Source organism: Pituophis catenifer, unplaced genomic scaffold, assembly GCF_029215685.1.
Source record: "Pituophis catenifer annectens isolate HBS135680 unplaced genomic scaffold, rPitCat1.0.hap2 SCAF_2, whole genome shotgun sequence".
Classification (NCBI taxonomy): domain Eukaryota; kingdom Metazoa; phylum Chordata; class Lepidosauria; order Squamata; family Colubridae; genus Pituophis; species Pituophis catenifer.
The window spans coordinates 285021946-285037242 of record NW_027256882.1 but is presented as its reverse complement, the minus strand read 5'-3'; the positions used below and the strand labels follow the sequence as shown (position 1 = coordinate 285037242).

Below are 15297 nucleotides of genomic sequence, written 5' to 3'. Positions count from 1 at the left end.
GAGATTTGAACTGCCAAATTGCAGGCAGCCAGCAGTCAGCAGAAGTAGCCTGCAGTACTGCACTCTAACCACTGCGCCACAGCGACTCACCATCAATCTCCATTACTGCATTGTGGTCAAGACACAGAAGAAAAGCAAGTAGCACATCATTCCTTTATCTGCCAAAGCTGAATTCAATGTTTTAGAATTTTCAAGGCCACAATTTGACTAGTTTTGGAGCTAGATGATTTCATCAGTGCTTCATCGGACATATTTCTTCTGCAAAGGTGGTTTTTTCCAAAAGGCAACTAGAGTTTCGTAGGATTTTTTTTTCCCTTGAAAACATTTTGCTTCTCATTCAAGGAGCTTCTTCAGTTCAATTCCAGTTCTACCTGACTAGTGGGGAATAGAAGGATCCAGTCAATTAGAACTGAAGAAGCTTCTTGGACAAGAAGCAAGGTTGACTCAGCCTTCCATCCTTTCTAAGGTAGGTAAATGGAGGACCCAGTTGTGGGGGCAATAAGCTGACTTTGTATAAATATACAAAAGGATGAAGGCTATTGCTGAGCATATTGCTGAGCACATTGTAAGCCGCCCTGAGTCTTCAGAGAAGGGCGGCATATAAATCAAATTAAAAAAAAAAATGTTTGGAAAGAAAAAAATCCAGCTGTCTTTTAGAAAAAGTACCTTTGGGCAACCATGACCTGGATGATTGAGAATCTCCATAGACCAGAGGTCGGCAACCTTAAGCACTCAAAGAGCCACAAAGGTCCTAACCGGAAGCCCCCCATTCAATTCTGGAGCCGACCAGAAGTTCTGTTCCCCCACCATAGAGTCTCCTCCTAGCACGGCATCCTTTTTCCTCTACCTGTCCTAACCGAAAGCCCTATCAATTGTGGAGCCGACCAGCCACAAGGAGCTGCAGCAGAGGGATGAAAGAGCCACATGCGGCTCCAGAGCCATGGTTGCTGACCCCTGCCATAGACATTTCCTCTGCATGTCAAAATCTGCATCATTTTCCAGTTTACAGATTTAAAATCAGAAGTTTCCCTCATTCCCTCTCTCTCTTTCTCTCTCTCTCTCAGATAATGCTTTAAAAAAAAAAGTGGAGGAACAATCATCTTGTAAACAACAAAAATGGCTTTGTAATTTTAGTAATACGACGTGCACAACAGCTGACAACGTGGTGAAAAGAACACATGCACAATGAGATAAGTTGCACACGCTTTCTCTTTCGTTACCATATTTCTGCCTGCGTCTTTTTGCTGGGCTGCTCTTATAATCTGGGTCCTGAGAATGAGCACCTCTTCCTTCCGTACTTCCAGCTCTTCACTAGCTGACTTGAGCTGATTCAGGAGTAGGTTGTAGGTGTCATGAACGTCATTGGAAGAATTGTTTTGGACAACGCCATCCACAACAGTCTTCCTGAGTTCGTTTAGGTCATTTTTCAGTTTCTTGTTCTCGGATTCTAACTCTTGCCTCTATTAAAAAGGATATTTGAAAAGTGATTCCCGTTTCCATACATTTTTATAACTCATGGAGGGCAGGTGTGTTTGGAAAAACATACACACACACAAAATGGTCAGCTAGATGCACAGAGCTGGGTGATAAAACTTAAAACAGATGGGGGAGCACATTTAAATTAATGTTTCAGTTCCTTTCCATCTCTTGGAGAGGCCAGCTGGTAAAACAAAGCAGGTGGTGAGAATATACAAACCACATCAAATGCAAGAGGCAGATTTATCTCCCAAGTGGGCTTGTCTGCTGCTGTTTTGAGTGGACAGTAGTGACAACAACACAACGTTCAGAAGAATCCACTGGTGATCACAGTCAGAAAGTACAAAAAAGGAGAAAACTTCGAGATCTTAAAAGTCACAATGGTTTGCAATTGAACAGAGCTAGAAGAAAACCTTTGGATTTTGAGTTTTAGTATTTTTAGTATTTAGTAGTTTTAGTATTTCCTTCTCTAAATACAGACACTCTTGAGAAATTGCTCTCAACTGTTGAATGAGACATGGGCATTACCCTTGTTTTTCCCTCAATGGACTGATTTTTTTTCCAGGATTGAGAAAAACTCACTTAATTTACCCTGCCTTGTTTTGGGGCAAGTGAGATCCGGATGTGCCAGAAATCAAAAGAGAAAAAACTCGCAACGGATTTCATGACTGATTGATTTTACATCACAGCTTGTTAGGGATACTATAAAAGAAGCTGCAAGGAAAATGAAGAAAAGGACCTGGGACGATTCCACTGACTGAAAATTCAGCTTGTTTTGTTCTTCCTTTCTTTGAATTACTTCCATCCCAGCTGTTATTATAAAAATGATATAAATTAAAAACTGATCCCCTGGGCTTGTTATTCACTTTATTCCTTTAGTACAACATTTTTAAGGCATAAGACATGGGGTAGAAACTGATTTCTAGAAGCCCTCTAGGTTGAGCAATTCAGAATAAAACTGGAAGGAACCTTGGAGGTCTTCTAGTCCAGCCCCCTGCTTAAGCAGGAGAACTGGTTAATTGGCCTCACTGTTAGGAAGTTTCTCCTTAACTCCAGGTTGCTTCTCTCCTTGATTAGTTTCCATCCATTACTTCTTGTCCTGCCTTCAGGTGCTTTGGAAAATAAATTGATCCCCTCTTCTTTATGGCAGCCCCTCAAATACTGAATTATTACTATCATGTCCCCCTTAGGCCTTCTTTTCTTTAGACTGGCCATTCCCAATTCCTGCAACTATTCTTCATATGTTTTAGTCTCCAGTCCTTTAATCGTCTTTGTTACTCTTCTCTGCACTTTTTCCAAAGTCTCAACATCTTTTTTGTAATGTCATGACCAAAACTGGATGCAGTAATTGGTTAAAGTGCTTTCAGTAAATAACACTTCATTATATGCTTTGGAGGACTTTGCAAGACCCATGAAAACCCCGGTGATCACGAATCTTTGTTGTTTTCGCTGCAGAGGTATTACTTCTAGTCCTCTAAAATTGCAATACTGCCCAAGTATGTTTTGCCAATTAAGTTTCGTCTTCTATGATCACCAAAATTCTGAGCAAAACTTAGCTTCTTTCACAAAATTTGATTTCCCAAGAGCCTCATTTTTCTAGTTTGTCCATTTACCAATATTTGAAATGGATCTCTAACTCTGATTTCTGGGGGGGGAAAAATGACTACAGGTAGTACTCAAGTTGCAACTGGGACCAGAATTTCTATTGTAAATTGTTGCGGTCATAAATCAAGTCAGACCCAATTTTATAATAATGTTTGAACGAATTATGTGTTCGTTAAATGAACCCAGATTTCCCAATGGGCATTTTTTGCTGGAAACTGATTACATGATTGCAAGATGCTCTATTTTCCAAAGCACCTGTAGGCAGCACAAGAAACAATGGATGGAAACTAATTAAGGAGAGAAGCAACCTGGAATTAAGGAGAAACTTCCTACAGTGAGACAATTAATGAGTGGAACAGCTTCCCTTCAGAAGCTGTGGATGCTTCATCACTGGAGGTTTTTAAGAAGAGATTAGACAGTGTGCTTCACTCCACCTCTCTTCATGTGTGTTCGTGGTACCAATATTCTCCTTTTGGTTGATTTCTGATCTCATATACATTCTTTTCCCATTAATTTTTCCCATTAATTCTAGAAGCAGCACAGACTATTTACAAAAGTGTTTTGGGGTTTTAGTGCTTTCGACACCTGCTGACTGCCTGGACAAGTCCTTGCAGTTTTCTTGGCAAAATATCAGAAGTGGTTTGCTATTGTCTCCTTCCTTGGGCTGAGAGATTGGTCCTCGCCCAAGGTCACCCATCTGGCTTTCTGCCCAAGGGTGGGGGGCGGGATTAGAACTCACAGTCTCCTGGTTTCTGTTGTTTTAATCACCACACCAAATTGGCTCTCACTTGCAAGATACAGTAGAAACTTCCTATTCTTACTTGCATTGGAAAAGCAGGGGGAACGCCAGTGAAGGAAAAGGAGGCTACTGATTTACTCCCTGCTAAACTTTTATTGTTTCTAAAGGAAACAATTTACCAATGACCTCTACCCACTATCTTGATTTTTCCTCAAAGAAAAAAAAAATACTTTCAAATTCCAAGCACCTCTGCATTAATCATGAGCATAATATTTTTTTTTAGAAAAATGGTTCAAAATGCAATCATTTCTCTGAAAACTGTTTATGTCAGTAAAAAATAAAGAAGAAGAAACAGCAGATTCTATTTATGCCTTTGTCCTTAGGGAATTTTGCACACAAAATGGAAAAATCCGTAGGTGATAACTTATGGTAGGAAATGGACTATACTGACAATTTTCTGCAGTCTGGGTCTTCATTGAGATGAGAATTCCAAATGTTGAGAATGGTTCTAACATATTTGCAGGGTTTTCCCAACAAAGTTGGGAAAGGTTGGGCTATTACTTCTTCTTGCCCTTGATGGTGGTTAAAGCATCAAGCTAGAACAGGAGTCTGCATTCTAATCTCACCTTAAGTGTGAAAGCCGGCAGGATGACTTTGGGCCAATCACCAGGAGATGGTGAGTTCTAGTCCTGCCTTAAGCATGAAAGCTGGCAGGATGACTTTGGGCCAATCACCAGGAGATGGTGAGTTCTAGTCCTGCCTTAAGCGTGAAAGCCGGCAGGATGACTTTGGGCCAATCACCAGGAGATGGTGAGTTCTAGTCCTGCCTTAAGTGTGAAAGCCGGCAGGATGACTTTGGGCCAATCACCAGGAGATGGTGAGTTCTAGTCCTGCCTTAAGTGTGAAAGCCGGCAGGATGACTTTGGGCCAATCACCAGGAGATGGTGAGTTCTAGTTCTGCCTTAAGTGTGAAAGCTGGCAGGATGACTTTGGGCCAATCACCAGGAGATGGTAAGTTCTAGTTCTGCCTTAAGCATGAAAGCTGGCAGGATGATATTGGCCAATCACCAGGAGACAGTAAGTTCTAGTCCCATCTTAGGCATCAAAGCCAGCTGGATGACTTTGAGCCAATCACTCCCTCTCAGCCCAATTCACTTCACAGGGTTGTTGTTCTGGGGAAAACTGGAGGAGGAAGGTGTACTGGATATGTTTGCTGACTTATTTGTAAAAAATAATAAAAGCTGGATACAAATAAATAAATCATCATCATCTCCAAACTGGGGTACAAATTATCCCTTACCCGAAACTTGGGATCAGACTACTGATCTCTCTACACCATCATTTTGAGATTTCATCTCCAAAGTTATTCATTTGCACAGGTATTCAACTCTCTAGCTTATAAACCCAGAAGAATATTAGTTATTAAGATAAAAATTCCCATTTTTGGTAACAGGGGAGGTTGAATTGTGGTGACAGCCTCCTGAGTCAAAAAACTGAGTCTTTAATAGATTAGTGTTAATGTTTTTATTCATGATTCCCAGTTCCATAGGAAGACAGTGTGGTTGTGTTTTAAATTTATTGTAGATTTTTAATTCCCATTCCATATTGGAGAGTCCTACTGTGCTCCAAATTGATAGGTTGTAAATCAGAAATAAATCCTAGAATTAAATGCTCTGTAGATGCTCTCGATTTCTTTTATTCAAAGTAACTTTGAACAATGGCTGAATTCACCTTTTCGCTCGGAGGAGATATGCACCCTAATTTATTAATTAATTAGTCCTAATTAATTCCTTTAGGTCTTTCTATGTGATATTGCAACAGTCATTTCTATGGGCATGGTTAATATTCAGCAGCAACATTTCTTAAGAAGAACAGTAGGAAATTGACAGTCAAGGAGAACATGCTCTTCTGGCTGAATACAACAGATAAGAGTTGCTATGTGACTTTTCTTTTTTATACTTTCTTTCAAGGTCTCTGCAACAGCTCTAAGATCCAATTAAATTATTATTTTTTCCCAAACCAACTTGGTATCCTTCCTATCATTTAGTCAAATTCTGAGTTACTGAGTACCTAGAATAATTTGTGGCCCTAAAATCCTGGAGTAGAGATTTCGGACCTACCCACCTAAAATTTTCTTACGGTATCCAACAGAACAAAAAAAAACTAGGAGAAAAAAATCCCTTTCAAACTCCAAACAGCAACATCTTTCTATATATTCAGGTTTTTATGTTGCATTTTGTGTTTTAAAAATGGTATGAGGAACTTTTTTGATTGATTTTTTTTGTTTTACCAATTCTGAATATTTTATCAAGGAGAGGTCCGACCTACAACTAAGGAGAAATTTCCTGACAGTGAGAACAATTAAACAGTGGGAAAACTTGACTCCAGATATTTTGGATTCTCCATCACTGGACGTTTTCAAGAAGAGACTGAACAACCATTTGTCTGAAATGTCATAAGGTCCCCTGCTTGAGCAAGGGGTTGGACCAGAATACCTCCAAGGTCCCTTCCAACTCCAATTAGGATGCGTGCGTGTAGAAAGATGTTTTCCTTGGATAATATTACTAGATAGAGAAATAAAAAAGCTTGCAAAATTAGAGACAAAACTGTAATAATAGAATTCTATTATTACAGCTTTGTCTCTATTTATTTATTGTTTATTTATTTATTGGTTCGATTTATATGCCGCCCTTCTCCGGAGACTCAGGGCGGCTTACAATGCGTTAAGCAATAGCCTTCATACTTTTGTATATACCTGCTTAGTAGGGCTTTCGGGGCCCCCCTAAGCGGTGTTCTTTTTTTATACAAAGTCAGTTTATTGCCCCCACAATCCGGGTCCTCATTTTACCTACCTTGTAAGGATGGAAGGCTGAGTCAACCTTGAGCCTGGTGAGATTGGAACTCGCAGTAATTGCAGGCAGCTGGTTTTACTTAACAGCACTTTAGTCTGCTGTGCCACCAAGGCTCTTCTATAATTTTGCAAGCTTTTTTATTTCCCTATCTAGCAATATTATCCACAGAAAACATCCTTCTACATGCACACATCCTAATTCCACTCCCTATTCAATTGTATCAACCAATAGAAGGGTACACCTTGTTGAATGCAGGAAGCCCTCATTTAGCGACCGCTTTGTTTAGTGACAGTTCACAGTGATGAAAATGTAACTTTCTGACCATTCCTCACATTTATGACCTTCGTGGGTTTATAAAGCAAAGGAAAACTGAAGTAAGCTTCCACTCAGAAATCTAAACAACACTGCCCCCCAGTTCAAGGAAAGGAAAACTATAAGTTAGTAAAGTATGACCAGATATTATAGAATGCTCCTGCAAGAGAGATTTATAAAGACTGATAACCGTAAAACTCTTGCAGGTTATTAGCACCATCACCGGATACCTGGCATTGGGGGGAGGAGGGAAACTGGTTAGGAGATTTCTTTTACCTTCAGACTGTTGTATGCTAGATCTGTATCTCGGTCCAAATCCATTTCATTCTTCGTTTCAATTTCCTAGATGGATTGGGAAGACAAGAAAAGAGACATCTGATTTGACAACAAGTAACAGTGGATTTCTGCTCGCAGGCCTTACACTGTCTGCCATTGATAGCACTTTGATCATGAAAAGGATATTGAAAATAAAGGGCATTTAGGAAACAGAGCAATCTGAGGACAAGATAAACAAGAAATACAAGCAAAGGGATTTCCTGATCCCTCATTTTAAGCACAGGTAGTCCTCGACTTACAACCACAGTTAGGCCCAAAATTTCTATTGCTAAACAAGACAGTTGTTAAGTGATCTCCCCCCTACCCCCATTTTACAACCTTTCATGCCACGGTTGTTAAGTGAATCACTGCAGTTGTTCAGTTAGTAACACAATGGTTACGTGAGCCTGGCTTCCCCATTGATTTTGCTTGTCAGAAGGGATCACATGACCCCGGGACACTACAACCGTCATAAATATGAGTCAGTTGCCAAGTGTTTGGATTTTGATCACGTGACCTTGGGGATGCTGCAAGTGTCGTAAGTGTGAGAAATGATCATAACTCACTTTTTTCAGTGCTGTTGTTGTAACACTGAATGTCGCTAAACAAATGGTTGTAAGTCAAGGACTATCTCTATTAACATTGGTGGCCCAGTGGTTAGTATGCCGTATTGCAAAATACTTCTGCTGACTGCTGGCATTAGTATTAAATGCAAACAGTTCCAAAACAAACAGACTTTATTAGAACAGCTGAGAATTAACTCATTCTCAGCGTAGTCCAAACTAAATTAAAGCAAATTCTTCAAAACACCATTCCTCAGTTTATCACCGACCTTGGGATAATTAGGCAAACTGCCAAAGGCTTTCCTTGGCAAAAGTTCAGAAGCAGAAGACGCCGACAAGAAATAAATACAGTGAAACAAGAAGCAATTCTCTCAACGTTGTTTTCCGGCAAAGAGGCCAAGAGCCATTGCTGGTCTTTTAAGCCTTATGGGAGGGGCCAATCATCTTTTGGCCCTACTCCTGAGTTGTCCTCTTTGCTTTATCTGCTCCTGCCTTCTGGCAGCTCTTCTCATACATGCACTAGGAACAGGCTCCTCCTGTTCCTCTGCCTCTCTACTGTCAGCCTCTGGAGGCTCTGAAGTCTGCACATCACTCCCTGATGGCCCTGGCCCCATCTCTGCCTCTGATGCAGAGCCCTCATCCGGGCCTTCCCCAGCCTCCAGGACTGGCCCATGTTCTTCCTCAGCCTCATTGCTGTCCGACTTGGCTGCCAGCTCCTCAGGCTGCTGGCGGACCACAACAGTTTGATCCCCACTGGTTCAAGGTTGACTGAGCCTTCCATCCTTCCGAGGTGGGTAAAATGAGGACCCAGATTGTTGGGGGCAATAGGCTGACTCTGTAAACCGCTTAGAAAGGGCTGTAAAGCACTGTGAAGCGGTATATAAGTCTTAGTGCTATTACTATTGCTATATAGAAGTTGTCCAAAAAAATCTGGTTAGTTTTGTGTTGGGAACTATCACAATGTTATATATGCCGATACAGAATTGATATTTCATAAAAATATGTGCCAGTATTTCTACTGCATTGCAGTCTTCTACTGGGTGGAATATTCTTAAATTGACTTTCAAGAACTGTTACTGGAAGACCATTAACACCTTGAGTTAGATTGATTCCATGAACTCTTACACTACTGTCCTTTGTTAGTCTTTGTTGTTGTTGTTGTTGTTGTTGTTGTTGTTGTTGTTGTTTTTAGTTGCAAAGTCGTGTCCGACCCATCGTGACCCCATGTTAGTCTTTAATATTATGTAAACTCTACTGCAACCGACTCAGGAAATGTGACAATCCTTCTGGGATTTTAGAGTTAGAGTTACGAGTTACTGTAGAGTTACGTGCAGGAGTAGGAAACCTTTAAGCTTCCAATTGCAACTGCTTTAGCCAACACAGCTGGTTGCCAGGAGTAGGGCTTACGATGATATCTTGAGTTCTACAACGTCACACTCCAATCCATTTGATTTTCTGCAACGGCGCCTTTAAAAGTTGCAGGGCGTTTTCCCTTCTAGTTTAAGCTTTGTTGCTCCTGTTTGTCAACATTAATAAAAAATGCATCACAAAAAGAAGCGGAAAGGCTGCTCTCCTAGGACTCCGATTGTGATGAGTGTTCTGTTAAATAAATGATGCTTTTGGCGCCAGAAAAAGCCCCAAAACAAACAGAAGTGACTGATGCGTAGGACGAGCAGAACTTCTAAAAAGAGCGTCTCCCAAAAGGAAGGGTCAGCCACTGAAGGAGAAAGTTGACTGGTGGAAGGTGGAGGTAGAGCAGAACTGCCACCATCCATAATACATCGCAAAAAGACGTTTGCCTTTCACGGAGAGATAAGAAATCTGGAAGCATGCAAAGGACTTTCTTTTTTCAGCCTGTCAGGACTGATTAAGAGGCAGCGGAGACATTCTGAGTGGAGGCCAAGCTCTGGTTTACTTGATTCCCAAGAGAAGTTATATCAATTCTGGAGAAGCAAATGTAGGTTGTCAAGAACTGTCAACCCCAATTTACTATTTTACCATTGCAGGAAAAGGTGATGCTCCTGGAGTGAGCCCAGTGGACTTCATCTTATGAAAACTGCTATGCCCAATACTAAATCTTAAATTTCCTCTATCTTTGTCCCTTTCTTGTGCTTTGGGACTACAAGAGGGGTATTGCCTGTAAATCCTGGAACCGGAAATCCTGATGCATTTGGAGAGCTCAGACTAGGACAGTGATGGCTAACCTTTTCCAGACCGAGTGCCCAAAGCGTGCGTGTGCACCTGAACCCCCCAAATGAAATGCGCATGCAGCCCCAGTGCATGCGTGCGCGGCCCCCTGTGCATGCGCCCTGCCCCCATGCAAGCACGCATGCCCCCTGCATGTACACAGGGCCCCTGCACGCACCCCCGTGCATGCACGCATGGGCCCCCCACATGCGCCCTGGCCCCGCACATGCGTGGCAGAGACCCGAAGACTAGCTGGCTGGCGGGAGGTACACGTGCAAGCGCAGCAGAGCTGAACGGGGGCGATGGCTTGTGTGCCATCAGAGGGCGCTGCATGCCACCTCTGGCACGCGTGCTATAGGTTCGCCATCACGGGACTAGAAAAATCTAAGGGACGGCTGCTTCTTCCCATCTTTTATCTGGAGAAAAAAAAATACAGCTTAACTCTGTAGGGCTGGAGCTTAAATCTGCAGTCTTCTGCATTAAAATGACGGCTGTTTCCACAGAGTTGTAGCCACCTCCCCTTGCTGTTAGATTTGTCATCGAAGCTGTGGCAGGTGGACAATACGTGCTGTTACTAATTTCCATTACTTACTCCTTCTACTGAAGCAGATTAGCCCAGGGGTCTCCAACTGTTGTGGCTCTGATCACTGAGCCTGTGTTATCAGCAGGAGAGGACTCTGAGAGTGAAGGAGAGGAGTTGGCAAGGCCTCCCTCTCCAGGACCCTCCTCTCTGGCAATGCCTCCAGTGTCCTCCCAAGGCCAAGAGATAGGGCCGGGGCCAAGCCCTTCCACGCAGCTGCAGGTGGACAGTAATGATTATGATGATGAGTCTTGGCTGGACCCTCGACAGCGTCGCAGAGATAAGCGCACGCAGCAGAGGAAGAGGCATGCCAGGGATTAGGCTGAGTCACTGGACCACACCCCACAGGGTATAAAAGGGGGTGTGGTGGCTGTTCAAGCTCTGTGCCGAGCAAAAACTGATATTGAACAAACCTCTCTGCATTGCTGGACTTTTTGAGTATTCTCTTATCTTTTGTGTGTTGGCTTTGAAAAAACACTCCCTTCGTAAGTAAAAGACTCTTGGCAGCCAGCCACTGGGTTACTGCCAATTCTGCTCTTAGAGAAACCTTTGTCGGCTGGTTTATTTCACTATTGACTGTCTGTGGGGGTGCGTGTGTGAGACGGGGACAGAACACCAACCTTGGCAACTTTACGACTTGTGGACTTCAACTCCCAGAATTCCTCAGCCAGCGCATGCTGGCTGAGGAATTCTGGGAGTTGAAGTCCACAAGTCGTAAAGTTGCCAAGGTTGGAGACCCCTGGGTTAGCCAAAGGTTTCTTCCATCCTTCTGCCCTGGTACTGGTGAAAAGTCCTGGTGAGCTCACCTTTTGCGTTTGCTTATTCTCAACCTTCTGCATCACTCAATTCTCAATGAAATACAGGTAGTCCTCAACTTATGACCACAACTGAGCCCAAAACTTCTGTCGTTAAGTGAGACATTTGTTAAGTGAATCTTGCCCCATTTTACAACCTTTCTTGCCTCAGTTGTTAAGTGAATCACTGCAGTTGATAAGCTAGCACCCCGGTTATTAACTGGATCTGGTTTCCCCATTGACTTTGCTTGTCAGAAGGTCGTTAAAAGGGGATCACATGACCTTGGGGCACTGCAATCATCATAAATATGAAGCAGCTGCCAAGCATCTGAATTTTGATCACATGATCATGGGGATACTGGAAAGGTCGCAACTGTGAAAAACGGTCATCAATTTTTTCAGTGCCGTTGTAATTTTGAACAGTCACTAAACAAACTGTTGTAAGTTGAGGACTACCTGCAAGCCCCTACACAAGGTTTTTCAGAAGTAGCTTGCCACTGCCTCTTTCTTGGAGCTGAGAAAAGGTGATTCTCTAATCATTTCCTATTTGGAGATGATTGGAGAGATCAGACCACATTTGGGGGCATCATAAAAAGGACACTGTAAGAGGACATGAACAAATCATTCAGCTGGCTTCCCTAGAACTCACAATCTTCCAGTTTCTAGCCTGAGGCTTTAACCACTACACCAAACTGACATAGTATCATTTGGAAAAGTCCTAATACAAATATATCTCGTGGCTCACATAATACAAATATCTCTCACGGTTAGGACTCTGGGTTGCTGATCAACAAGCAAGCATTCGAGACCCTAGTGCTGTTGTGTGATGGGGTGAGTTCCTGTCATTCGCTGCAGCTCCTGCTGACCTAGCAGTTCAAAAGTGTGCAATCGCAAGTAGATAGATAGGTACAGGGGTGAAATGCTATCACTTTGCTCCAGTTCGGGCGAACCAGTAGTGATAAAAACTACCGGTTTGGGTAGACCGGTAGTAAAAAAAAAAAAGCTACCGGTTCGGGTGAACCAGTAGTTCGCTACTGTTTCAGTTGAACCGGTAGTTTAAAAAAGCTACTGGTTCCTCCCAACTGGTATTTCCGATGATCAGCTGTGCCGCATGGTTTAGCTTTGCTAGAAAGCAGGAAATCCTACTTTCTAGCGAAGCTAAATCACGCGGCACAGCTGATCCCCCCTCGCTGTTCTACTTACCTTTCCAAGCCTCCTTTGGTGCATGTTATGCATGTGTGTGTGTGCAGCGCACGTTTGGTGCGCACTGTGCATGCGCGGCTAGTGAACCAGCAGCAAACCGGTTTAGATTTCACCACTGGATAGGTATCATGTTAGGATATTAAATTAAGTAGCTGGAACAGTAAAGTGTACAATAAGCCACAATACACACAGTTGTAGTTGATTAGTTAGAGAGTGCTGACTCATGCATGAGGCAATCTACACTGTGATTGGTTGCTGTACGTATAAAGGGGGATTTTCCCCCTTTCCCCTCCTTTTTTCTTCTTCTGTGTGTTCTGTATACTGTTTAATTTACCTCATGATGTTCCTGTGTCCCTGACTATCTTCCTTTTCTGGATGATGACAAAGATTGCTGTAACTTTAAATGTTAAATCGGGAACAACTAGCACACATGTGCGAAGGGAACCTTTATCTTTACCTTTACCTTTCATATTTATATAAAAGACTACAAGTTTGTGTTAGTGTCTCTGACTTCATCTGGACAGCTGGTGCGCAATTCCCCGACATACCACTTAGTTGGGCACATTAAAAGCAGTGGTGAAATCCCCCAGGTTCTATCTGGCCGAACTGCTAGCGCCGGCGGCAGGAGGATCTGTCCACCTGCCAGGATGTCATTACGTCCCCTTTTTTTACCAACTGTGCATGCACAGAAGAGTCATGCGGACGCCCGTTTCCAAACCAGTAGCGAAGGTAAGTGGATTTCACCTCTGATTAAGAGGGACATGAAAGGAGCCCCAAACGGGTGTTCCCCAGGCAATGGTGATGTGACCGGCTAATCCTTTCAACCTGGAAGCGCCTTGGTGCTTCCAACATGAATGTAAAAAATTTAAGATGCCAGAAAATGCAACCCAACTTCGACACTGAATCTTTTTTAGAGAAATCCAACATGCTTCAAATGAACAAGACCAACGCCATAGCTCTTGTAAGAGCAGCTGGATATTCCCCTTAATAAAATAGCAATAGCACTTAGACTTATATACCGCGCCATACAGCTTTTACAGCCATTTCCAAGCGGTTTACAGAGTCAGCATATTGCCGCCAATAATCTGGGTCCTCAAAATGCTGCATCTTAAAACTCCAGCTACTGCAAAATTCAACTGCAAGCAGCAAAGCAGGTACAGGCATTCAATTTGATGCTGCCTTTTTCATCACCTGGCCTCAATCTATCAAGAGCCAATGCAAGAGTCAGATCTAAATTTCCCAATGGCCAGGAAATACAACTGATATAACTTGGATTTCATGACAGCTAAGGAATGATGGCCAAGCTCATTAACCCTATAGCGAGATAAATCATTTCAATAGAGACTATGCATTCCTGCCCAGAAGACGCAGCAACAGAATTCACGGTCATATTTCTGGATGTATTTCTAATGAACAATCCACAACTCTAAAGCGTAGACATCTCAGGATCCCAGATATTACGGATGGGGCAACAGGAAAAAAAAAAGACCTCCCCATATTATAAAGAGAACAAACATCCTTCTCAACTCCTGGAATAATATTCTGGAAGAGAAGCTTGGTGAAAAGAAAGCTCTTTGGGGGAGAGAGATGCTGAGGTTGCAAACGTATTTCAGCATGGAGCTTCCATTTACAGTCTCAAATGGGGCAGTTCCAAGCATACTGGAACAGCATCATTAGATTCAGTTCATTTTGTACCCTGTACTTTTAATCTTGCTTGCTACAAAAGGCAGCACTGCACCAGTTTACTGAAAGGCATCTGAGGAGATGGCAGAACTCTTTCGAAAGGGCCGGTTCTCCGATATTTTTTTAGAAAAAAAATAAAAAATAAACAGCAGGTTAGAGTATTGGACCGTTTTCAATTATAAGATTTCTCAAATGTTCATATTCATATTTCTCTTCTGTGCTCAACAGTAATCTACGCTACATCCGTTTTCCATTCTGGGCTCAACGGTGATTGTAAATTCATCGTTTTATTTATTTCTCACAAATGAAGGCAAATTCTATTTATCAAATTCTGAAGCTGCTCGGCTCCCTGACATCATCCATATATAGGAGTGACATGAAAAGCAATTGCTACTTTAGAATGAAGCGCAGAGGCAAGATAGGATGTAAAGTAAGAAGTGAATCTGCAACAAAACAATGAAATGCAATTGTTGATGTGGTGAGGGTGGCGTCAAACATGTCATAAATCAAGAGTCCCCCTGTATGCCGGCAAGAGTTCTAAGTCTAGTCCACCTCTTATCTCCCGCTCATTTCCATTGACTGTTAGTTGGTCGGATTCTTGTAGCGAGCTTGCAATAAATCTTTATACTCATTTGAACTGCCTGAATCTCCTGATTACCCTAGTGCTTGACATTTGGTCCTTAAAGAATTGTTTCCAATCATTCGGGAATTTGATTTTCAAAACATTTTTGGACCGTGGTGCAAAACTCACTGTTCCTCCAAAAGTATATTGACATTTTCTAGTTGTCCTTTATAGGTAGTCCTTGACTTATGACCACAACAGAGACCAGAACTTGCTAAACAAGATGATTCTTAAGTGAGTTGCGCCAAATTTTTTACAATTTTTTTGGGCATGGTTGTTAAGTGAATTGCTTTAGTAGTTAAGTGAATCACATGATTGTTAAACAAATCTGGCTTCCTCCATTGACTTTGCTTTTCAGAAGCCACA

General features: G+C 42.3%; 1 protein-coding gene across 1 annotated transcript in view; it reads right to left on the bottom strand.

Annotated features, from left to right (window-relative positions):
• MYO5B (myosin VB) overlaps window positions 1–15297 on the bottom strand; it is a 231029-nt gene that overhangs the window by 50142 nt on the left and 165590 nt on the right. Inside the window, exons 24-26 of the mRNA XM_070935994.1 lie at window positions 8426–8443; window positions 7261–7311; window positions 1221–1460 (exon numbers count right to left, since the gene is read on the bottom strand). Coding sequence (XP_070792095.1) covers window positions 1221–1460; window positions 7261–7311; window positions 8426–8443 — 309 coding nt within the window. The remainder of the gene's footprint in view (window positions 1–1220; window positions 1461–7260; window positions 7312–8425; window positions 8444–15297) is intronic.